This window comes from Baudoinia panamericana (assembly GCF_000338955.1).
Source record: "Baudoinia panamericana UAMH 10762 unplaced genomic scaffold BAUCOscaffold_6, whole genome shotgun sequence".
Classification (NCBI taxonomy): domain Eukaryota; kingdom Fungi; phylum Ascomycota; class Dothideomycetes; order Mycosphaerellales; family Teratosphaeriaceae; genus Baudoinia; species Baudoinia panamericana.
Genome location: NW_006911262.1, coordinates 568,077 through 590,492, shown reverse-complemented (window position 1 = coordinate 590,492; position 22,416 = coordinate 568,077). Strand labels below are relative to the sequence as shown.

Genomic DNA, 22,416 nt, shown 5'->3' with positions numbered 1-22,416 from the left:
AGACTGAAAAGGAAGCGTAGAGCCATCTCGCTCAATACTCGTACATATGACGAGAATCAAGAAAATCCGATATGAGTCTACATGACTCCAATTTTACAAGCTGCTGAATCAGTAACGTCTCTTTTTTGCCACGATATAGCCTGCTCGGCATGCTGAGCAGCAATAGAGTATGCAGGTTCAGGGGACTCCCGTCCACAGTCCATACGCCGTGGAATCTTGGACCAAAAGTTAGAGTAATACGGATTTGAGATGATATCCGTCAACGTCCGCACCGCCATGCAATATAGATTTATATTGCTGGACGACCAGGAAGGTTCGGAACCCGGACCGGTGCGTCTAGGTCTCAGCAGATGTAATCATGCCATTGTCCGTCCGCACCATCACGGGTATACAAGCGCCCACGATCCTGAGTGAATATGTGGTGTGAGGTCGCAGTACGTAAGCAAGTAAGCGCACAAGTGTGTCCAGAAGGTTCTGAGGACAGGTCACTTGGTGAATGCAGCCAGAGTCATACCTCATGGACGGATCCGTCTTATTGAGTTCACAAGCCACTCGTTGTTTTGGTAGCTTTCTTGCTTGGACATTATACACGTCGGACGGTCTGAGACGGTTATCGCATGCGCCACATCGGCGTTCGAGACCGAAACACCCGCACTGCGTCATTGATGGTGGCGTGGCGCGTTTGAAGCGAGCACGAGACAGCCTTACTGCTCGCTCTCACCATCAGTTACTGCAGAGAGGTTCTTCGCTTTCCCGCAGCACAGCAACAGCGGCCAGCATCTCTCGCTCCTCAGTGAAGGATTGTTCAGCACCTTTCCGCAAAGCCTCTCCACCCTAATAAAGATTCCTTCTGCATCAGCCGAGCAAACCGCACCACTACCGCACTCGCTACACACCCGCCTGAATCACATCCTTACCTTTTGCGGAGCGCAAGCTCCATCACCATATTCACACCCCTTCTCGGTTCTCATTGCGACCATGGAGCGCCCGTCGCCACCACCTCCGCAAGCACGCGATATGGTCTACTGCCACCAATGCGAGAATGAATGGTACCGAGACGAGCATGGGCTAACGTGCCCGGAATGCCAGTCTGACTTCACTGAAATCATCGAACCGAACCATGACCCCCGTGACGACAATCTGCTCCCCGAGCAGGATGTGCCGCAAGGCGGGTTCTACGGTGCGCCAGACCCGGATGAGGATGACATTGATAACATTCAGTGGCAGCAGACAGGCCCGGATACATATCGCGCGAGAATCAATCGCACGATCGACATTCAGCCGGGCCAGCAGCAGCAGCAGGGCGGAGGCTTGTTAGGCGGCATACTGGGCGGGCTAGGCACTCTTATTGGAGGCGCATTAGGCGGTGGCGAGCAACAGCAAGGCCAACAGTCAGCAGAACAAAGACCGCAGTCACCAGATGCCGGACAGAATCGTTCATCTTCCGCGCCGGGCGGACCGCGCAATGGTACTACCGTTCGCACCTTTCACGGACCGAATTACCACATGAGCATCATGACCTCCTCCAGCAGCAACCTCTACCCACGCAACGCCAACGGCCCGCAGCCATTTCAGCCCCAACCTGACCACATCGAGCAAATGATGGCGCAGATGTTGATGAATATTGGTGTGCCGCCGAACGGCCAACATCCGCGCGGCGGTATGGGTATGGGTGGCATGCATATGGGCGGCCCCGGCATGATGTTCGTGGGACCCGATGCTGGCTTCCCGGGAGGTCCGCAACAGCATCCGTTCGGCCCTGCTGGTCTCGGTAACCTCTTCCAGATGCTCGGCATGCCACCCATGATGGGCGGACCAGGCGGCCAATTCGGCGACGCAGTCTTTTCGCAGGAGGCACTCGACCGTATCGTGACGCAGCTGATGGAGCAGCATCAGTCCGGCAACGCCCCAGGACCGGCATCGGAAGCAGCGATTAAGTCTCTGCCTAAGCGTGATATCGTGGAGAAAGATCTCGGCGAAAGCGGCAAAGCGGAATGCACCATCTGCATGGACGAAGTGAACATAGGCGAGACTGTCACGGTACTACCATGCAGCCACTGGTTTCACGGCGATTGCATCAAAGCCTGGTTATCCGAGCACGACACTTGTCCGCATTGCAGACAAGGCATCATGCCAAAGGACGAACCGAACACCAACCGGCCTCGGCAACCCAGCCAAGCGCCGCTCAACGATACAAACTCGCCCGAGTATCAGAGCCCGAGAGATGTGCCCGGCGGCTTCCCAAGCATGGCGAGGCAGGAATCAGGCTCGAGAGACCACCCATTCACAGTGCCGGAGAGCCCACAATTGCATCGGCGTTCCAGCAGCACGCCCGGAGCGAGACCGAGCGGGAGTCGGCAAGCTAGCAGCACCAGCACTAACTACAACAGCGGCAACAATAACGGCATGTTCCAGCGCATGCGCGACGCGTTCAGTAGCCGTGACGGGTCAGGGCAGGGAAGTGGCAGTGGTGGTGGGCCAAGCTGAGAGCGGCTACCTCTGACCAGGTACCGCCACACTATCTCTCTAAGCAGAATTGCTTACACCCCGTTGTCTTGAATAGCCGCGTCAAAGCAAACAACATCGATACATCGGAGACTGGCCGGACGGTAGCGCCGTCACCGCCACCACGGCCACCGACTTGCGGAAGCTGTTCGCCGCCGGACCCGGAGACGAGATTCGGAGTACGAGGTCTTCATCGTGCCGATTGGACGTACATTCACCAGGACTGCCACTTCGCCGATGGCTTCCGGCGCGCTTCTTTGAACGGCTCGACACGAGATCATGCATAGATGCAGACGCAAGCAAGTCGGCGCCGATGCTAGGGCACGCTGCAAAGCAGAGAGCCCGCTACACACCGAGCCTGGCCGCACAGGATATGTCGACAGCGGACACTCAGTCCCTCTATCCTAGGTAGACAACCACCTTCAAAGCCTAATCGAACAACCGATCTATGACACACTCTTTCTCTCTACTCATACATACATACAATCCCTCCCTCCCCACAATCGATCTAACCAGCAAACTCCACAATCTCACTAACCACCTTGCCCCCCTTAATCACCGTCCGCATCTGCTCCGGCAACGGACACTCCTTCCCATCCCCCTCCCCTCCCTCTTCGGGCGGCAACACCACATTCACCGCACTACATTTACTCGTGAAAACCTCCGTCCCCAAACTCTCCGTCCCCAGATACACACTCGCCCCGTCCACCTGATCCAGCAAGATCGTCGGTAAAGCGCCCGTGACCTGCACGGCGAAGTTGGGGGAGTTGATGACGTCGACGCTGCTGACGAGCGTTTCCACCAGGATTTGCAGACGCGGGGAGTTGGAGATGGAGACCGCGTTGGCTTTGCCTTTGAGGATGATGGTCGTGTTTTTGCAGTTGGTGATTAGGATGCTTTGGGTTAGGGTTACTTCTAGTTCGATGGGGGTGCTGGGGTTGTCGTGGTTTTCGATGAGCCATTTGTTGCCGTCGAGTTCCTTTTTGGGCTCGAGGCGCGGGGTGGGCTTTTGGGAGGAGGAGGTGCTGTTTTGCCGCATGCTGGCTGGTTTGGGCTTGATGTCTGGTCCGGGACTTTTGGAGCGGGCTGTTGTTGTGTCGGGGACGGTGCTGGCGGCGCGTAGGGCAGGGTTTTTGTGCGTCATTTGGGATTTGTTTACTTTCTTTAGGCCGGAGGTTACGGCTTCGCCGCGATTGAGTTGCTCGAAGACGGCGCCCATGTCGCTGGCGGGTGCTTTCGCGTTAGGTGCTGCGCCGGGTGGTGGTGGTGGTGGGGCAGGCACGTTGTCGAAGTTCGGCAATGGTGGTGGCGGAGGAGGTGGCGCACCGCCGCTGCTGGGAGGTGGAGGCGCGCCGTTCGATTTGGGTGCGGAGTTGAAATCGCCGGCTTCGCGGTAGGCCTGGCCGGCATCTATGCCGTTGGCGTTCCAGGTCATGCCGTTGGCGTAGTGCTTCTTGATGTAGGCGAGGAGAGACTTGAGGAGGGTGTAGTAGGACTGCACAAATTTGACTTGGTTTGGGTCGCTGAATCCACGTTAGCCGTCCGATAGTGCTCCTGTACTGGCTGCAATGGTACTGACGTTTCCTTGTACGTTCTTAGTACTCTGTTCCCGTACATCTGCGCGCCGCCAATGACTTCCGTCACGTAGTCTGACGGCTTGCCCTCCATTATGAGCCACTGTAGTGCACCTATACCCTCGCCTATCATCGCGAGTTGGTCCTTCATGGGTGACGCGCGGTGGCTGTCTCGGATGTCACCTACGCTGCCAATGTCTTGCTGGAGATCCTTCAACAAGTCATTGAACGCAGGCGAGTTCATATCCGGCTTCTTCGCTCTCGTTGTCACAACGAGAAACCGCCTCTGATCAATGAAAGCTTTCTGTACCGACTCCGCTTGCTCCTCGATCAGCGGATCGATGCCTCTGCTTGCTTCCACGAAAGCCTTAACCTCGCCATTGAGCAGCTCGTCCATCGCTTCAATCGCTGGCGGCAATGGCGCGGCGGCCGCGGGCGGTGCTTGCGGTTGACTGGCATCTTTCGCTATGGCAACTGGTTGCTGGGGTTTGGTTGAAGAAGAAGCGGGATGATCGGACTGTACTGAACGATCGCCATTGGATTGATGGTCGAAGGTCGCAGCTGACTGGGCGATGTCTTCTAACCGGGAGGTAGCCGCTTCGAGTCTGGATATGAGCGCAGTGAGCGGGTTATGCTTCTCTACGGGGACAGGAGTGGAGGTGCCGTAGCGGATCGTTTCGCCAACCATCTTGTATGCAGTAATTGAAGGAGATGCGAAGATGTTTACCTTTTGATTAAGGTGCTCAGGTTGTTCATACCACCCTGGCTGGGGTTCATGGCGACGAACTCCACTCTTCCCTCCTCCAAGGGCTGATCGATGGTGTCTCCGAGGCCTCCTAATGCTCACGCGCACACCTGGACCCTCGTCGATCCTTAAACTCAATGCGGCCTTCCTGCAGCAATGGTGTAAACGATGCACGCGACCTCGGCAGATGGCAACCTCTGAAACGAGTGATACTCTTGGCAAGTTGATGCTGACGGTGAGCTTAAAGCTCATACAGTATAGCTACGTTGCAGCACACACTCTGTTTGATGGCACGCTAGAGACAGGGTTGACAGCCACAACCGTCGGGCCGACGGCTTGCATGCTTGTTTACATGAGCAGAGTATGCTCTCGAGTGTAGCAGATGAAGCCGTCAGTGTTGACATGGCAGGACCGCCCATAATATGATGTGCGTAGTCGAAGGGGACCGAAGCTTACACTGGACCTGGGCCTCCAGAAGGCCAACTGTTTCGATGTCGCCACGCTTGTCACAATCGGAGAGCCAGTCTCCAATGCTACAGGTGCTCTAACATTTCCTACCAATTCCACTCATACAGTGCGGTGGATGAGCTATCTACCGTGAAAGTATTGAGGCTCAGATGTGTTTCGCAGATTCATGACGCTAAGTTTGGCCTCCCTTTCCCTTCCCAAGCTTATCCGATCATGAGCTACCTCTGCCGGTCATAATGATTGGACTGGCTTGGTAGATGTGGGATGTCATATGCCCATCATACCAAGGACTCTAAACTCGCCTGTACCCCTTCTGGTTCCAACACGACATGGAAGCAATGCCCTATGCTAGCAGCCTTACCATGAACCTGACGCGCCCCGGCCACCGAAGAACAATCGCCACCGCACCGCCAAGCCGTAGGCAGACGCGGACGTCTACTCACCACATCTCAAACCACTCTTCTGACAAACCCCACGCTTCGCGATTCTCGACAGCCTCGCCATCCATGATGCCATAAACGTACGCCTCGCCTAGGAAGAGGTAGTGGCTGTCCACAGGACGCAGGATTGCAGGTACTTCTAGCCCATACAGCACTGCAACGACATCGCCGGGCTTTAGGAACCTTGGACCCAAGCCAATATACCCTTTGCCAGTCACGAACGCCTTACGGTTGAGGCACGTTTGTATCGTGTCCCTCTGGAATTTGCTTGCTTCTCCGGCTGGTGACGAGCGAGCCTTCTCGTCAATGTCGTAGAAATCAGGTACTTTCAATCCTTGCTGGACACGATCCTTGAACAGAATGTACCCAGCCCGAGAGTCGAATTCGGTAGGGTTTCCGCGGTCCTCGTGCGCCGCACATACAGTCATAGCAATCGCGGCTTGCGAGTCCCAGGAGACACTGGCTTGCGACGGCTTGGCGTGCTCGAATAATAGTTCCATTCCTGTGAGCACTTCCATTGGATTTTCGCAGACACGGTCATCATCTGGGCGCGGTGTGAAACCTGGCGCAGTCTCCACTATAGTCCCAATCATGATACCCTTGACGGACAGCACGCTTGAGCTGTGCCCTTCAGGTTCGCTCGTCTCTTTCACCGTTGCCGGTATGCCAGCAGCAGCGCCAGAACCATTCAGGAACATGTAATGTGGATCATGCATAAAATCCAACGGTCGATCCCACCTAGGCACCCAAGACGGAAATTGGTCGGCGCTGCTTTGGAAGTCCCCAGGCCGATGATCGACATATAGTAATACGCTCAGGGATTGGTCACTGCGAATGAGCTCGCGGACAGTCTCTGTATAGACTTCTGCAACGCTTTTGCGATAGTCTGGGACGATGTGCATTGCCTTGCCAGTGTGGCGAAGTAGGCCAAGCATGCCGTAAATCTTGTCGACCGGTCTGGAACAATGCCGCTCTCGCAGGTCATTCATAAGGCTTAGCGCCCTGTATTCAATCTTGAAGTGGCTATAGTATCCGTACTGTTGGTCGATGCAATCGTTGAGCAGCCTAGCATGAAGGCACGCCATGTAGAGGGGTGTCGGAATGTGGACGCTATGGTGCTGCAGCCACGAAGCCGCTCTTGTAAGCTTCAAGAGTGGTATTGAAACTGTTGAGCCACTGATGCACACGTTCTCACACGCCAAGGCAGCCTCCTGCAGAACCCAAAGTCGGCTCTTACCGCGTCAGTATGAGTGAGTGCGTAGGGGGCGAGCGTACAGACCTGAACCACTCATTCGAGTACAGACCCAGTAAGGCTTCAGCGTTGAAGCCGCAGCGGATGCCCTCGCCTGTGAAGTCAAAACATCCCGCCTCGTGCCATACTCGCGCGAGTGACTTTTCCGTGTCCTCGGCGTCTTTCAGGATCGCTTCAACGCTTTCATATGCCTCGTCGTAGTTCGTCTCGCCCAAGTAGACTAGATTGCGAGTTCCCGAAGCGTATATCCTGTCCATGACGTCCACCTGAGCTGCCCGTTCGCGGAAATTGAACTGGTCAATGCAGCCTGCAGAAATCGGGTGCAAGTGTCAGCCGGTGACCCGCAATTCAGACCCAGCTTAACTTGCAGACTGACAGCAGTCTATCCAGACCATACGAGGTTTGTCGACGAGTCGAACTCGCCGCAACACATTCGCAGCTGACACCGGAACCGAGACAAGCTTGCCGTCAACCGTGATGCGGGCACGCTCCGTGGCATCGCCCCAAACATACGAGATTGTTTCGTATGCGGGTACAGGTGTGTCGTCGAGCCTGATGTTGCGAAGCTCGCACTCCACGTCTGAACTTTTGGCTGCTCGATGAAGGTTCTGCCTTAGCCGCGCGCATCTACTGTGGTCGTTCAGGGCGGTACATACGGGGTAGAACGGCTAGGACTCGGATCTCTTGACCGTCTGGGGTCAGCGGTGGAAACATAAAGGTGTTCTTCACAGGAGCATCTTCCTGCGTAAGATCCGAGGGGCCTCCGGTGTTCACCCAATCCAAAAATGCACGAGGGGCGGGTAGGGCGAACATATTGACAGCCACCCGCCTGTCGAAGAATGGGTAGAGAGGAAAATTGGCATGAAGCGAAAGCTGTTATACGTCTAGGATAGCTTGTGAGAGTAAGGCTGCCCCAAACCCCGCCTCACTGGCGGCCCAGCGCATGCAGGTGGCGCAGCTTGGAAAATTGCTCGGTTTGTCGAACAGCCAAACGCTGTGTGGACTGTCTGTATAAGCCTCGTGTGTCGATCAGGTTCGCCATCGCACTCAAACATGCTTTCTATGTAGGCCGCTTACGGCAAGGTAAGATGTCCAGATGCTACGGCAGCGCAGTCTTGGTGAAGTCTTACTCCCACACACGGGGAGGTAGGGCAGGGTAAGATACAGCACCATACCCTAGTATCGGAGAGCTTCATTCGACGGGGTGCAGTCTTCGGGGACTCCTCGTGAATGTGTGTTCAGGAGATGGAGGGGAAGTCAAGACATGAACTTGAAGGTTCTTGAATGTGATGATGCCCCACCATGCACCTGGCGTGCTCGCACTTGAAAGGAAACATTGTCGTCTGGGCGCCCCATGTACGTATGTAGAGACAAAAAGGGTACTGGGTGCCAGTCACTTTGGGACAGATGAGAAAGCCAGCCAACAGTGAGGCACATAGTCCTGCCGTTTCCAGCAAATAAACAAAGCTATCCGTCCCATGTCAGGAAGCATGATAGTAACAACGTAAGCGTTGAATACCTTTCGACACGTCCGGCACCCACTGCGTCACATGGCTTCTCCACCACAAATAGACTTTGTCACTCTTGGCATGTTCATAATAGGTAGGCACGCACTCCTAATCCTAGACCACCAACTCCCGCTAATCGCACCAAGACGACATCTACCCACCCCCATCCGCACCCAACCAAACCCCCCAAAAAGACATCATAGGCGGCGCCGGCACCTACTCCGCCGTAGGCGCCCGCCTCTTCTCCGCCGCACCCACCCACAGCGCCTCCATCGGCTGGATCATCGACGCCGGAACCGACTTCCCACCCCGCGTCCGCAAGACAATCGAGTCCTGGAACACAGGCGCCGTTATCCGGCCCCGCGATGGCTTGACGACCCGAGGCTGGAACGGCTACGGCGATAACGATCATCGCGCCTTCAAGTACTTGACCGAGAAGAAACGCATCACCGCCGACGACCTAACGTCGGAACTACTAGCGAGCAAAAGCTTCCATCTGATCTGCAGTCCGACGCGGTGTACCGAGCTCGTCGAACGGATCCTCCACCGCCGCAGCACAGGAATCTCCACCTCTTCCGACAACGATGTGAAGAAATCCAACCGACCCCTCTTCATCTGGGAGCCCGTCCCAGACCTCTGCACCCCCTCCGAACTTCCCAACACCCTGACCGCGCTACAACACGTCGACGTCATCTCCCCCAACCACGAAGAACTCGCTTCCCTCTTCTCCTTCACCCATCCTAACGACGGGTTCGACAGATCCGCCATCGAAGACCAGGCCGCACACCTCCTCGCTCACAGCGCCACCATCCATTCGACAGAAGGAAGTACACTGTCAGTCGTCGTCCGCTGCGGTAAAACGGGCTGCTACCTCGCCGACTCCACCGGACTGACTCACTGGCTCCCTGCCTACCATACCGATGCGACTAGAGTCGTCGATCCGACGGGAGGCGGGAATGGGTTTCTCGGCGGATTGGCGGTGGGACTTGCACGGTTGAAGCTGGATCTCGTAGATGCCGCGCGAGTGGCAAGTGTGAGCGCTAGTTTCTGCATTGAGCAAGTTGGCGTGCCGACGCTCACGACCGCTCATGACGGAGGTGGCTCGGGCGAAGCAGAAGGAGAGGGAGAGGGAGAGGGAGAGGAGAGATGGAACGGCGTAGCAGTGCTCGACCGACTAGCAGAATTCCGGCGAAGAACAACAACACCCTAAACCGCAAGACCCTCACCTCGCAGAGTCTTATCGCGCACCCTCCTTCCTCCCCTCCCGTCCCCTCCTCTCCCGCCGAAAACACCCGAAACCCCCGCGACTCCCCTCGCGCAACCGCTTCAACACCCCCCGCATCTCCGGCAACTCCCCCTGCAACTTCTGCCTCGCCTCGTCGTCCGTCCGCTCATCCAGGGCCAAATAGACTTGACTCTGCACCTCCCCCGCTTTATCCGAAGAAAAAGTATTCAGCGTCTGAGCCAGGAATTCCACATCCAGTGTTGCTTGCATGAGCATGGATAAAGTGTAATGGGAGTGGGCGCGTTTGAAGGCGTCGAGGAGGTGGTGCGAGGCTTGTTCGAGGAGGTATGACAAGATTTGGGCGAGTAAGGGGGTGGTCGGGGTGGTGGTTGTGGTTACCTCCGAATGCACTCCCACCATTAAGAGGAGAGCGTCGTAGACGTATTGGCTTGCATTACTCGGTCGACTGCCTGGCGGGGGGGACCAAGTGGGGGCGTTGATGCCGTCGTAGATTAGGATTGAGAGGCGGTCGACGTGGGGTTTTGTGTAGGCTTGGAATAAGCGGGCGTCGAGTTGGGAGAGCAGGTCGCGGATGGATTTCGTTTCGTCGGTGAGTTTGAGCGGGGCGAAGGCGGATTCGAAGGCGGTGAGGAGGTGCGGGATTAGGTCGGAGCGGAGGTGGGAGAGGTTGGAGAGGGTTAGTAGCAAGCGGGTTGACTGCAGCACATCTTGTTAGCAGACGACACGCATCCACACGATACAGGGTTTGGTGGACGAGAAGACATACCTTACTGCCTCCCCCTTCTCCCACACCAACGGGCACAGCAACCTCATCCCCCTCCTCCCCATGCTCCCCCACAACCCTCCCATTCCTCCGCTCTCCCTCCGCCCCCTCCACCATCCCACTCAACCCCCTAGCCACCCCTTCCACAAACTTCTCTCTGACCATCTGCACCAACTTCTGATCCGGCGGGGAAACGATAACCTCCTCATTCGCCCCCCGCACCCCGCTCGCCTCACTGATAAAAGCCATCCTCCTGACCTCCCTAACCAACCTCTCCTCAAACCCCATAAACATGCCCGGCAGAAGCGTCAAATCCTTCCGATCCGGGCTTCTTTCCCACCTCTCCAAATACCGTGCAAGATTCTCCACATCCGCCACCCACTGCGTGCAAGTGGCCGTGAGCGCGCGGTCACGCACCACCCCCACCATCCCCCTCAACCCCTCGATCATGCGACGGGAATCCGGATGGCGGGTCAACAGGGGAAGGGACGCGAGATCCGTGGCCGCCAGAGCGACGAGGAGCGAAATCTTCGCCAAGTAGCTCGACGCGGAGAGGGAGTTGGATCCCGGGGGCCAAAAGGCGAACTTCTCCGTCGCGGATCCCGTTTTCGGCGTCGGCGGTGGTACGCTGCCTGCATCGACGGAGAAGGAGAAGGAACGATTCGCTCTCGCGCTCGCGGGAGTCCTGGAGTTCGAGTTGTTGTTATTGTTGTTGTCGGAAGCGGGTGTGATGGGCGTAGGCGGGACAGGACTGTACAGTTCACTCAGATCCTCCACCGGCGGGTCGACGAAGAAAGAACGCACGTTCTCCCTGATTTGGTTCACCAGGTCTATAGCTCCAGCGCGAAGGTTCGCGACGTCGTCCGGCTCTAGGGCGAGGTTGTCTACACTCGCCACTAGGACGGCGTTGGGGAAGGACTTCTGCGCTTTCCCGTCAATGAAGGATTGCGTCGTTTCCCAGAATTCTAGCAATTCTCCTAGGATGCCGGTGGAGGAGCTGAGGAGGGTGTTCAGGTCGGCATGGAGCTTTGACCAGAACGCCAGGATGGGTGGGGCGTCCATTTCTTTTCCCGCATCCTTGCCGGCGAGCAGTGACGAATTGACTGATGCGGAGCGCAGATACTGCGTCGAAGCTTTAACGTCCTTCCGTTCGTGCGCTGCTAGACGCCGGCGTAGGATCTCGATCTCAACCCTCGACCGCTCAAACGATCGCGCGAGCTTATCCTTGAGGTAGAGACACCGACTATTCAGCCATTCCCAGATCGGATTTTCGTCTACTCCCAGTAATATTAATACGCCAATAAGTTCCATATGCTCCTCCTTATCCGTCTCGTCGGCGACGGCGGCGGGTTTGCGTCCATGACTGGATTTCAGTCTTCGCCACGTATCACGCTTATACGTCTCGATCTGCGCGGAGACGTCGTGGTACATCTTCGCCGTGATGAGGATTTGTTGTGCGTCTTGGTCCGCTAGCACCACGGCATTCTGCTGAGCGACCGCCGCAATCTCCCGCGCTTGGTCGGCGTATCTATTCGCCTGTTTCCACCCGTCGGTCACGGTGTCGTAGTCGTTCTTCTTGATCGCTTCATACACCACACTACCCAGCTTGAAGATGTCTTTATGCGCATCGACCGCTCCAATGACGGCTTTGAGCGTTTCTTCCTTCTCCCTCCCACCAATGGCCGGGCCCCAGACTTCTTCCGCTTTGATCGTGACTTCCTGCAGCGGGATTTTGATGCCGAGGACGCCGTATTCGGACTCCTTGGTCAAAGCGTTCTTCTTCCTGTCGTTCAGCTTCGGGGAAGCCGCGGCGGAGAAGGGTGCACTCGCGTTCCGAAAGTGGGTCTGACTCCGGCTGGTGTGTCGGGCATGGCCTCCCCTTCGGCCCGGCGTGGGGGTGGAGGGACTCGAAGAAGCGTCGCCGCCTTGGGTGCGCATCTCGGTGTAGACGTGGTCGATGGTCGACTTGGCTTTGACGAAGCGGTCGAAGTTGCTCTCCACCAGCACTTTGAGGGAGGCGGACTTTTGCTCGATGCTATGGCTGAGGTTGTCCAGCCCCCGGAGTAAGTCGTCCATTGAGGCATCTCGGTGGACGTGGGAGAGGAAGAGTTGCGGGGAGAAGGAGGTGGAGCTCAGCATGAAGCGGTTGCGCAGCTTGAGGTCTTCTTCCACGGGGACCCCTCTTCTCCGCAGCTCGGAAGCGACACTTGAAGTCATGCCGAGAGGGTCGGGTTCATCCTTTTGCACCACGCTCTCCGGGCCGAGACTGCCGGTGGAGCGCATGGAGGCGTGTCGGTCGATGTTGCGGTAGCGGGACGCGCTCATCCGGGCGTTGAGGGGGGAGCGAGTCGGGTGGTGGACGGGCCCGCCGTTGAGTTGCTTGTTGTTATCGTCGTCGTCGTCGTCGTCATCGTCGACGTCGTCATCCTGGTCGAGTTCTGCAGGGAAGGTGTCCGGGTAGAGGGTGGTGAGTTTGTAGTGGTTGAGCAGCTGCCGCTCTTGGTCGGCCGTGACTGGCATTGCGACTACCCCTCACTAGTCATTCGTTTGCGCCTTCTATCGCTGCAATATACTCTCTTTCCACCAAGAGTGACAGTGACACATATGCGCTCTGTCGCACTTGCCTCGCGTCAATGCTGGAGGTGTGTCAATGCTCGAAGTCGTTCGGCTCGGAAGAACTTGCCTCCCCACGCGACAGTCAGTGGAACGGAAGGTGCAGTAGCGCCCGCACGCTACTGCACAGACGCAGAGCCGCCCAATGCCGTCTGTCGTCACTCGGAAACGAGGAAGGAAGCTTTGGCGCGGAAGGTGGGAGCGGCTCGTGAAAGCGAAAGTGCCCGAGCGAGAGCTTCCAGCTTCAGCTTCAAGCTTTGCTTCTGCATAACAGTTCGTATATCGGGCAAGCACGACCAACCAACACACCTCCTCCTCCTCACGTACCTCTAATACTCTCGGTGTGTTACTATATATACGATGCTCGCCGGTCGGTGTCTGGCCGCAACGGCACGACAGACCGTATCACGACAAGCACCTCACACCCACACCCTCTTCCGCCCCGCCTGCGCACACCTCCAATCAAGAACATACGCCACCGCGGAGAAGGATAAAGTCGCCAAGTTCAAGGGACAAAAGGGTAGCGATGGCAAATACCTCGTCAGTCTAATAGAAGGCGACGGCATCGGGCCGGAAGTAAGCACCATCACTCCCCCACCCACCCTCTCCCCCCACACCACCCCCATACATACTGATAAGGTATAATATTGGTAGATCTCCCAATCAGTCAAGGACATCTTCTCCGCCGCCAACGCCCCCATCAAGTGGGAACCCGTCGACGTCACCCCGCGCCTCAAAGACGGCCGCACCGTCATCCCCGACGAAGCCATCGACTCCATCACCCGCAACTACGTCGCCCTCAAAGGGCCCCTCGCCACGCCCGTCGGGAAAGGTCACGTCTCCCTCAACTTGACGCTCCGCCGCACCTTCAACCTCTTCGCCAACGTGCGCCCCTGCAAGTCCATCCAGGGCTACAAGACGCCCTACGACGGCGTCGACACCGTGCTCATCCGCGAGAACACGGAGGGCGAGTACTCCGGCATCGAGCATGTGGTCGTGGATGGGGTGGTGCAGAGCATCAAGCTCATCACCAAGGAGGCGAGTGAGCGCGTCCTGCGCTTCGCCTTCCAATACGCGCAAGACGTGGGGAAGTTGAAGGTGCGCGCCGTGCACAAGGCGACCATTATGAAAATGTCCGACGGCCTCTTCCTCTCCACCGCCCGCGACGTCGCCAAGGATTTCCCCAACATCGCCTTCGACGCCGAACTACTCGACAACACTTGCCTCAAGGTCGTCACGGACCCCACCCCGTACAACGACAAAGTCCTCGTCATGCCCAACCTCTACGGCGACATCCTATCCGACATGTGCGCCGGTCTGATCGGCGGATTGGGACTCACGCCCTCCGGGAACATCGGCGACGAGTGCAGCATCTTCGAGGCGGTACACGGCTCGGCGCCGGATATCGCGGGCAAAGGTCTGGCCAACCCGACGGCGTTGTTGTTGAGCTCCGTGATGATGTTGCAGCATATGGGCCTGAATGAGTACGCGGATAAGATCCAGAGCGCCATCTTCAAGACGCTGGCGCAGGGCAAGACGATCACGGGGGATTTGGGGGGCAAGGCGAAGACGGCCGAGTATGCGGATGCGGTGAGTTTTAGCATCCTCTCTCTCTCTCTCTCCCTCTCTCTCTCTCTCTTTCTCTCTCTCTCTCTTTGATGTCGAAATTGTGCTGACGTGATGTGTGCAGGTTATTAAGAATCTATGAGCGATCGCACGCACGGACTGACTGACGGACAAATGGACGGACAGATGGATGGACATTGTAGATACCAAGTTTGCGCACGCGCGCAACGTTTGGCGAGTATAGACCGCTGTATCATTACTGCCGAAAATACATGACCGATCCGAAGTCACCCCGATCCGGCAGAACAGTTCTACAGTATCTGGCAACGCACTCTCTTGGATGAAGATCTTCGGCTCCTTCGACGGGGTTCCCTGCTAACTCGGTAACTCCCTTCCCATGCACTGAGACTGTGCGTAGTAACTATGTACGCAGGGCAGATCATACTGACTTCACGCTCAACGTCCCCCCCCAACCATCATTATCCCAATCAAGCTTCATCTCCTCCTCGAGTCTCTAGAAGATAAAGAAGAGGAGGGGGACACGTAACGCCACACTTGCACAAACGCACATAACCGTCAACATCCCCACGGACAACAACAACCGTCGACGATCCAATCCGATCAACACGTGCGTACCCCCATCTAGTTTCCATCTTCGCCCGTCCTTCGTCCCAAGGACTAACTGGCAAAACGGGATTCACCCCCACCACCTCCCCTGCTCTCACTGTTCGACGCCTGCCCCCTTCCTCGGCACCCTCTAACCCGTCAACCATTTCCTCGCATGAGGGGGGGAAAGAAAGAGCAACACAGACATTGCATCGTCCTCCCTCCTCCGGCGGAAAATCTGCGCCTCGTGACCGGGGGCGGGACAGATTTGGTGGGGCCCGAGTATCAAGAAGAAACCAGCCCTCCCAGTAAAATGAAGGAGGCGGACTGACGTACCTCCCGCCCCGCAGTTGCTTGCAACTTTCGCACCACACCAGGGGAGGGGGTCCGCACGGTGAGGGAACGAAGGTGTGAGTGTCACCGGGGATCCATGGATGCGTTGGCACCGCTCGTCGCTGAAGTGAGGTTCCGCGGTGAAAACGGAATGGAACGAAACGATCGGTGCAGGTTTTTCTCGCTGTTCACGCCTCCGATCTGGCAGATGATGGCGTGTGCGTCTCCAATAAAAAGAAAAACTTCTTGTGACGGCTTGTAGGTTTTGGGCGATCGTGGTTTTCTGGGATCGGCACAGTCTTGACTCCGGTATGTCTGGTGAGGAAGTGCGATGGGCAAAAATGGTCGTGTGACGCTTTCATGTCACCAGGCCGGCGAACACCAGCCGGGTCCCTCCTGAATCTGTCCGTGCGGCCACATGGTGACTAGAGTATACATCGCTCTTAGCACCTTTATGCAATACAACATGGACATAGTACGGAGCGCCGGGCTACTACACACTCAAACTGGGACCGTTATTCTCGCATAGTTCAGCAGCAGGCGGATTGTCAATGCATTACTGTACAGACAATATCTACGAGTTCAGCAGCAGCGGCACACAAGCGCTCGACGGCCCACCAGTAACGATATACTGCAAATCGGGATCCTGCAGCACCTCCGTCCCATTTCACGCCATCCTTGACAAGAAACATCTTGTTCGGCTCATCCTGAATTGCACAGCAGTACAGCCAATTGAAGCTCCCCGTTCCATCCACACCAACCAAAAACGTCTGGTTCAGCAGCGTGACCGGCGCGAGCGTCACCACCCGCGAGCCAATGGGCAGCTGATCCCACGCGGCAAGACGCAGACGGGAGACGCCTAGACCGTCGATGGTGGAGGGGTAGTAGTGGAAGAGACGGTTTTGGCTGTCGCCGTAGACGATGCTTTGGTTGGCTGTGGTGCCTTGGTTGCCGAGCATGGCTTGGAGTTGGTTGACGCCGGTTAGGAAGGCAGTGTCGTTCGTGCTTGTGTTGGCTAGGGAGAGGAAGAGGTTGCCGTTGTAGTGGGGTAGCATGCGGATTTGGCCGGTTGAGTCTACGACGTCGGCGGGCACGATGGTGTGGGCGGTGGTTGTTGAGTTGGTGGTGGCGTTGGTGTCCTGTCGCTGATCCAGCTCGCGTCTACGGCGGCGGCGGAGCTTCGATGATGAGGGAGGTGGTGAGATTGTGCCTCCCAGGGGTACGCAGCCTTGGGCGAGATTGTAGAGGTCGCTGTGAAGACTCGCGGAGCCGAGGAAGCTGACGTCGAGCTGGAGTGTGTTGATCAGGTTGACGCTGTAGGAGGTCCCGCAGCTGCTGCTGAAGCTGTCAACGTTCAGTGAAAGGCCCGGTGCGTCGGTCAAGTTGGCGCTGGCGCCGAAGGCTCCGTTCAACAACTCGAGATCGAAGCTCAGCGTGAGCGGGAAAGCAAGAGAACCGCTGAGCAACGGCCGACCGGAGGCCTGCATGATTTTAGTCACCCGCGGGGTCCAGCCGTTGGACTCGCTGCCGCTATCGAGGAGACTCCAGCCGGCGTAGACGGATGGCCATACGAACTGGATGCCTGCAAGCACTTCGCCTTCATTACGTACTTGGATGTTCGTTTGCACCGATACGATGAACTGCGGCGTAAGCGAGACCAGGTCCGGAATCTCCCAGCCGCCGAGGTCGCGGACGTACAGGGTCTGAGTGGCGGACTGCTGACCGGCGATGAAGGCACTAATGCCAATTTCCAGCCCGGCTTGCAGGTTGCCGGTCACGGCGATGGTCGCTTTTCGCAGGCCAGTCGAAGAATCGGCACTCACGCTTCCCTGGACTTCGAAGTCTCCGGATGCGCCACACTCGACGCAATAGACCGAGATTGCCGGATAGCTGAGGGGGTGATGTTAGTCACACCATCATACGAACGATAAACGGTCAAGCAAGTGTCTACCAAGTGGATGGGCAGTAGTGACTTACGGTGTGTAGCCGCTCGGCGTCGTGATATTTTGAGAGATGAGACTGTTTACGGCTTGCTGATAAGCCGAGCCGTAAGGGTCGGTAATTGGTGTCCAGTAGAGCATCTGATAGCTGTTGGGTCCGAAGTCGGAGTTCGTCCCGCCCACGCTGTAGTCGATGGGGAAGTCAAAGTCGTCGCTATACGATCCGCCGAAAAGTAGTGTGCCCAAGGCAATGACAGTTCCTACAACTAGGCGGATGCCGGTAATGGCGGTGTCGATGAGTGTCTTGACGCCGTTTACGAGGACTAAGGCTTTGTTGACGATGCCATCCACGATATCGTCAACAATGTCTTCAATGTCCTCAGTAAGCTCGTCTATCGTGTCCAAGATGACATTGTCGCGTTTTCGCAGCGAACGACGGGTGAGCGGAACGCCAATCGCTTCGTTGAGTACGGACTGCAAACCAGCCATCAACTATTAGTGCGTGACTCGAAGACGGGACGAGGGCACGTACCGTCTCATCTTGATTGTTAGCTGCATAGTAGCCGAGCAGGTCAATCAGCATCCGATCAAAGTCAGGTCCGGTTGCGACAGCGGGAAAGCCATCGATCGTAGCCTGAGGTGGGTTGGCCAGAATCGAAGACACACTTTCAGTAGGTGTCGAGATGGAGACCAAAGAGACAGATGCTATAGAAGGCGTGCCAGAAGCCGATGTGTCAGACGAGAGCGTGGATGTACCGATCGCCGTCGATGTCGGGGAGCTGACAAGGGGTGTAGGGCTAGAGAAGGAAGATTGCGTGCTTCTAGCGGAGCTTGCGACCAACGAACTGCTCGAGAAGGGCGCAGATGCTGGTGGTGCGGTTGTAGGGGATGCGCTGGGCGAGACTGTTGTTGCTACATATGTTGATGTGCCCGAGGACGTTAACCTTCCGAAGTCGACGGACATAGAAGTTACCACATCGCCAACGTCGACTCTGGCACCCTGAATACTGCATGCCAGCTGGCCGTCATCGAACGAGATGCTGTTGGCCTGATAGTACATGTTCTGACCATTGGAGGAGCAAGAGGACGTCGCGGTTATGAAGACGGTGCTCTCGGTGCCAGCAAGTGCCCAATGTGCTTTTGCACCCTGGTAAGCTGAGATGTCATCGAAGGCTGTCAGGATAGAGCCATCGCCCCGACACGTAACATTAATAAGATCTTTCATGTGGTCCAAGACTACCACGGGATGTGGGTGGTGTAGATCTAGTGAGACGTGGACGGCAGCGGCGATGTAGTCACCCGGTGCGTGGTAGAAATGTTCGGATCGTTTTTTGGGTCTCATTGCTTCCATACTGTGCACGGTCGGGTGTCGCGTAGGTGTCGCAACGCGCTTTTGAGGCGGCAACACCTGCAACAGAGGGTCTCCAAGGTACTCATCACGACTATCGCGGTGTCTGGCTCCGGAATCATAAGGGGATCGAGCGCAGACCGAAGACAGCACACTCGCACAACCAAGGAGAAGCTGAATGCTCAGATGCATTATTGGTCCCTCAACGCTCTAGTGGTTGGTGTCCTTGTCCCCTATGCTCAAAGTTTGCACGTCGGGTTGAGCGGCGTATATGTCGTAGTGCACGACGGTTACCGTAGCACGTCGGATGGAAGCGAGGAGGTGGTCTGTCGCGACTCCTATCATGATATAGGTGTCTTTCAACGCGAACGGACCACATGGCGAGAGGTTTGACAATTGCGCCTTGAAAGTTAGTTTCCCGACAAGGGACTGCCACCACCACTCTAAGCACTGTGAAGCGTGCTGCCAAGAGACCTTGAGCATATAAGAAGCGAGAAGCGGTCAGCCACATTGGAACAGGTGCGCTCTAGGCTTTATTTAGCCCCTCCGCACTCTTCCCAAGTCGGTATGCTCAGCTCGCCTGAACTTCGTCTCCGCACAGCGTGTCAGCCGCTATGCATGCGAAACAAGGGAGGTCTACCGGGGTATACCCCAGTGGATCGGAACACCATGGACCTGGTATCTATGCGTGCCATCATGCCGATTTCGAAGTCTCCGGTGTCAATTCGAAGAGAGTCGCGGCCGTCTGCGTTCGCAATACTCATGCGGAAGTTGCTACCGCATTGACAACATGGCCAACAGTGTGCTAGGTTCCTGCTGCCCCGTTGAGGTTCATCAGTGCTTCGGAAGTGTCGACATTGTCCGAATGTAAGACCAATTGCTGTTCGTTTGCTTAATGCGTCGGAACAAGGCGACCATTGAAAGCTTGTCAAACCGTACTCGGGGTATGGTTCACAACATCGGCCCGAGTTCAAGGCTTGCGGTAAATATTTTGCAACAGTGGTAGCGAACATTCGCAGACCTGCGCTACAGAGCACACAGGCACTATGCCAGTGTAAGACCACCAGGATCCCCGCTCTTTGTGCGGGAGCTCCAGATCACTTCGCTTAGGGTGACGCCTTGGCGCTGGATACGATAGGTCGATTCGACACGGTATCTTCGGCTCCTGTCTTCGTTTAGCAAAGTAGCAAAGCACAGTCTGTGCAAGGATTGGGGACAAGACGGTCTCGCTGGCTAACCCTATACAACCCTGCCTGGTTGGAGACTGCGCAGGACCAGTCGATGGTGTAGTATTCATCCGTTGTCGCAGTTGCATCGCGAGTATTGAGGCGCGCACTTTTCGTGTAGTTCACGTGACTGCGGCTCCGGAGATATGTTCCTTGGCACTTTTACTAAGCCGCTGTCTTCCCACATCACCTTATCTAAGAACGACCGGCTTCCAGGGCGTCTCATTCTCCAAGCTTAGATAGCTCCGCTAGTAACCACGTCGGCGTTACTCTCATCAACGGGTTTGTGCTGCGGTGTTAGTCATCCTTGTCCTCGCAGCGGACGTCGGGCGCTCGATAGCATCGCGAGTCCGGCTGGTGTTTGTAAGAGAAGTGGTCCAAAGTGTCCGGAAGACCAGTATGAAGAAGTACAAGAATGACGCCCTGGGATTTGCGATTCCTACTCTCCATTCTCATCTCCCTCTTCATCATCATCTCATCCAGTAATCGATTAGGTTTCGAAGCAGACCTCGTGTTAATCACAGCAGAAAGCCACAACCCAGATTCCAAAGAATCCCAACGCCCGAACAGTCAACCATGGTCTCCCTTTCCGAAGTTCGCTCTTCCAACGCTGCGCTGCCACGAGGCCAGGGTACACTCACAGCAGTCTTTGTTGGCGCCACGAGTGGCATCGGACTCGCTACCCTTCGATCGTACGCCACGCACATCTCCAATCCCACCGCGCTCATCATCGGCCGCAACCGCAGCAAGTTCGCCTCCGAGCTTGGCAATCTCCGCTCGCTCAACCCAGCCGGTAGCTTCACCTTCCTCGAAGCAGATGTGAGCCTGATCAAGAACATCGATGCCGTTTGCGAGTCTATCAAGCAACAGCTCAGTGGCGCGAAAGTCGACCTCGTTTACTTGTCACAGGGTTATGTCGGCTTTAATGGCCGTGAGACAAACGCTGAGGGTCTTGATAACTCGTTCTCGCTTCGCTACTACGGACGGATACGCTTCGCATCGAGACTTGCTCCGCTTCTTACTCCCAACGGCCGCGTGGTGTCTGTTCTTGGCGGTGGACAGGAGGGTAAAATGATTGAAGATGACCTGGATCTGGAGCGCAACTACTCTGTAGGACAGGCTATGGTGCATTCCGCTACCCTGCACAGCCTATCTTTCGATCAGCTAGCAAAGCAGTACCCTGACAAGGCATTCATACACGCCTTTCCGGGTCTCGCGTCAACAGGACTGCTCGGACATAGTGCTACCGGCGTGCTCGGTGTGGCTTTCAAGTGGATCGTCGAGCCGCTCATGAGCTTGTTCGTAGCGAAGCCGGCGGATGTTGGGGAGAGGATGCTGTACTATGGTACTGCGCCGCAATTCCAGAGGGGTAGCTGGACGCTGAATGAGAAGGGTGAGGCGAAGGAAGTTGCGGCGCTGAAAGAGTACAGGGAGAAAGGGTGGGCGGAGAAGGTGGGAGAATTTAATGTCAAGATGTTTGAGAGAGCGTTACAAGTGTAGTCCTGTTTGTCCTGCCGCGATTGCTGCAACCTAATACAATGAAGCGTTTCTTCTTGCAGGCTAAGGCCACGATCTTTCGCATAATCGCACGTCGTCTCCAACTGCTCGATCACATCTACCGCACCTACTGCCGACAGGATCGTAGCAGCTCGATGTTGAGTCTATCCCGCAATAGGCGACACGGTGACACCTGCTACAAGCGCTGGAGGCTTCCTTGCTGCGGTTACTGCAGTGGCCCTCCGCCATCATCAGCTGTCTTGATGATTTTGGTCGAGGTTGAGAGGTATGAATGGAACCACGAGCTATCTGCAAGATCATGTGCGCTCGGAAAGCGACGCGTGACGCAAACCACTAGGCAGCGGCCTCTTACTCATTTCACGCTGCCGACTCTCGCCTTAAAGGTAAGAGAAGCGACTAGCGCATATATTTACATATGCAATACAAGCACAAGACCTCGTGGCTCTTAACTGTCAAGTACAGGGAGCATCGACCCTGCAGCACAACCTGCCCTGACCGTCTTCCCGCACACGCCACCATATGTATTGGCAATTAGTGTGCAGCGCTGAAGCCATCATAGTCACAAGCCCTGATCACCTTCACTCTCGGACTACCGTATAACAGCCTCTATGACACCGTAGCCAGTCGTCCACGCTCTCCGCCTCCAGTCGGATAGCTTACACGACACCGTGACGCGTACGACTCTCGCCATGAGATTCGGATCTCTCAGCACTTTAACGCCCAAAGAGAAATCGTAAGGCATTAGATCAACCGAAGAGGCCGGCA

General features: G+C 56.3%; 9 protein-coding genes across 9 annotated transcripts; 3 read left to right on the top strand and 6 right to left on the bottom strand.

Annotated features, from left to right (window-relative positions):
- Positions 1-511: 511 nt before the first annotated feature.
- Positions 512-2,553, top strand: BAUCODRAFT_474318 (uncharacterized protein). Its single transcript, XM_007678317.1, has one exon. The coding sequence runs from the start codon at positions 979-981 to the stop codon at positions 2,485-2,487; it is 1,509 nt and encodes a 502-aa protein (XP_007676507.1). The 5' UTR covers positions 512-978; the 3' UTR covers positions 2,488-2,553.
- Positions 2,554-2,899: 346 nt separating this feature from the next.
- Positions 2,900-5,293, bottom strand: BAUCODRAFT_474005 (uncharacterized protein). The gene is made up of 3 exons (XM_007678316.1): positions 4,807-5,293; positions 4,085-4,684; positions 2,900-4,028 (listed from the first exon to the last, which is right to left on the bottom strand). Exons 1-3 carry the CDS (start codon positions 4,854-4,856, stop codon positions 3,014-3,016), a joined length of 1,665 nt encoding a protein of 554 aa, XP_007676506.1. The 5' UTR covers positions 4,857-5,293; the 3' UTR covers positions 2,900-3,013.
- On the bottom strand, positions 5,294-7,237 carry BAUCODRAFT_474459 (uncharacterized protein). Its single transcript, XM_007678315.1, has 2 exons — positions 7,012-7,237; positions 5,294-6,964 (listed from the first exon to the last, which is right to left on the bottom strand). Exon 2 carries the CDS (start codon positions 6,815-6,817, stop codon positions 5,732-5,734), a length of 1,086 nt encoding a protein of 361 aa, XP_007676505.1. The 5' UTR covers positions 6,818-6,964; positions 7,012-7,237; the 3' UTR covers positions 5,294-5,731.
- BAUCODRAFT_33752 (uncharacterized protein) lies at positions 7,218-7,858 on the bottom strand. The gene is made up of 2 exons (XM_007677885.1): positions 7,641-7,858; positions 7,218-7,576 (listed from the first exon to the last, which is right to left on the bottom strand). Exons 1-2 carry the CDS (start codon positions 7,795-7,797, stop codon positions 7,344-7,346), a joined length of 390 nt encoding a protein of 129 aa, XP_007676075.1. The 5' UTR covers positions 7,798-7,858; the 3' UTR covers positions 7,218-7,343.
- A 1,455-nt stretch (positions 7,859-9,313) lies between these two features.
- Positions 9,314-13,110, bottom strand: BAUCODRAFT_474343 (uncharacterized protein). The gene is made up of 3 exons (XM_007678314.1): positions 10,653-13,110; positions 10,505-10,580; positions 9,314-10,434 (listed from the first exon to the last, which is right to left on the bottom strand). Exons 1-3 carry the CDS (start codon positions 13,019-13,021, stop codon positions 9,730-9,732), a joined length of 3,150 nt encoding a protein of 1,049 aa, XP_007676504.1. The 5' UTR covers positions 13,022-13,110; the 3' UTR covers positions 9,314-9,729.
- Positions 13,111-13,474: 364 nt separating this feature from the next.
- On the top strand, positions 13,475-14,773 carry BAUCODRAFT_69369 (uncharacterized protein; the record flags this gene model as incomplete). Its single annotated transcript, XM_007678054.1, has 2 exons — positions 13,475-13,690; positions 13,769-14,773. The coding sequence occupies 2 exons, from the start codon at positions 13,475-13,477 to the stop codon at positions 14,771-14,773; spliced, it is 1,221 nt and encodes a 406-aa protein (XP_007676244.1).
- A 1,339-nt stretch (positions 14,774-16,112) lies between these two features.
- On the bottom strand, positions 16,113-18,901 carry BAUCODRAFT_148031 (uncharacterized protein; the record flags this gene model as incomplete). The annotated part of the gene is made up of 4 exons (XM_007678313.1): positions 16,113-16,139; positions 16,189-17,509; positions 17,597-18,033; positions 18,092-18,901. The coding sequence occupies 4 exons, from the start codon at positions 18,899-18,901 to the stop codon at positions 16,113-16,115; spliced, it is 2,595 nt and encodes an 864-aa protein (XP_007676503.1).
- A 377-nt stretch (positions 18,902-19,278) lies between these two features.
- On the bottom strand, positions 19,279-20,198 carry BAUCODRAFT_473974 (uncharacterized protein). The gene is made up of 3 exons (XM_007678312.1): positions 20,146-20,198; positions 19,488-20,072; positions 19,279-19,433 (listed from the first exon to the last, which is right to left on the bottom strand). The coding sequence occupies exon 2, from the start codon at positions 19,918-19,920 to the stop codon at positions 19,513-19,515; it is 408 nt and encodes a 135-aa protein (XP_007676502.1). The 5' UTR covers positions 19,921-20,072; positions 20,146-20,198; the 3' UTR covers positions 19,279-19,433; positions 19,488-19,512.
- Positions 20,199-20,352: 154 nt separating this feature from the next.
- Positions 20,353-22,082, top strand: BAUCODRAFT_33743 (uncharacterized protein). The gene has a single exon (XM_007677884.1). The coding sequence runs from the start codon at positions 20,710-20,712 to the stop codon at positions 21,631-21,633; it is 924 nt and encodes a 307-aa protein (XP_007676074.1). The 5' UTR covers positions 20,353-20,709; the 3' UTR covers positions 21,634-22,082.
- Positions 22,083-22,416: the final 334 nt, after the last annotated feature.

Excerpts from the sequence above, each read along its gene's own strand:
- BAUCODRAFT_474318 (XM_007678317.1), top strand. The coding sequence starts at position 979 with ATGGAGCGCCCGTCGCCACCACCTCCGCAAGCACGCGATATGGTCTAC.
- BAUCODRAFT_474005 (XM_007678316.1), bottom strand. The coding sequence starts at position 4,856 with ATGAACCCCAGCCAGGGTGGTATGAACAACCTGAGCACCTTAATCAAA. Across the intron at positions 4,685-4,806 it reads CTGAGCACCTTAATCAAAAG|ACTCGAAGCGGCTACCTCCC; the intron begins GTAAACATCTTC and ends GCTCATATCCAG. Across the intron at positions 4,029-4,084 it reads CTAAGAACGTACAAGGAAAC|CGACCCAAACCAAGTCAAAT; the intron begins GTCAGTACCATT and ends ACGTGGATTCAG.
- BAUCODRAFT_474459 (XM_007678315.1), bottom strand. The coding sequence starts at position 6,817 with ATGGCGTGCCTTCATGCTAGGCTGCTCAACGATTGCATCGACCAACAG.
- BAUCODRAFT_33752 (XM_007677885.1), bottom strand. The coding sequence starts at position 7,797 with ATGTTCGCCCTACCCGCCCCTCGTGCATTTTTGGATTGGGTGAACACC. Across the intron at positions 7,577-7,640 it reads AGTCCTAGCCGTTCTACCCC|CCAAAAGTTCAGACGTGGAG; the intron begins GTATGTACCGCC and ends TTCATCGAGCAG.
- BAUCODRAFT_474343 (XM_007678314.1), bottom strand. The coding sequence starts at position 13,021 with ATGCCAGTCACGGCCGACCAAGAGCGGCAGCTGCTCAACCACTACAAA. Across the intron at positions 10,581-10,652 it reads GTGCAGATGGTCAGAGAGAA|GGTTGTGGGGGAGCATGGGG; the intron begins GTTTGTGGAAGG and ends GAGGAATGGGAG. Across the intron at positions 10,435-10,504 it reads GAGAAGGGGGAGGCAGTAAG|TCAACCCGCTTGCTACTAAC; the intron begins GTATGTCTTCTC and ends GATGTGCTGCAG.
- BAUCODRAFT_473974 (XM_007678312.1), bottom strand. The coding sequence starts at position 19,920 with ATGTTCGCTACCACTGTTGCAAAATATTTACCGCAAGCCTTGAACTCG.
- BAUCODRAFT_33743 (XM_007677884.1), top strand. The coding sequence starts at position 20,710 with ATGGTCTCCCTTTCCGAAGTTCGCTCTTCCAACGCTGCGCTGCCACGA.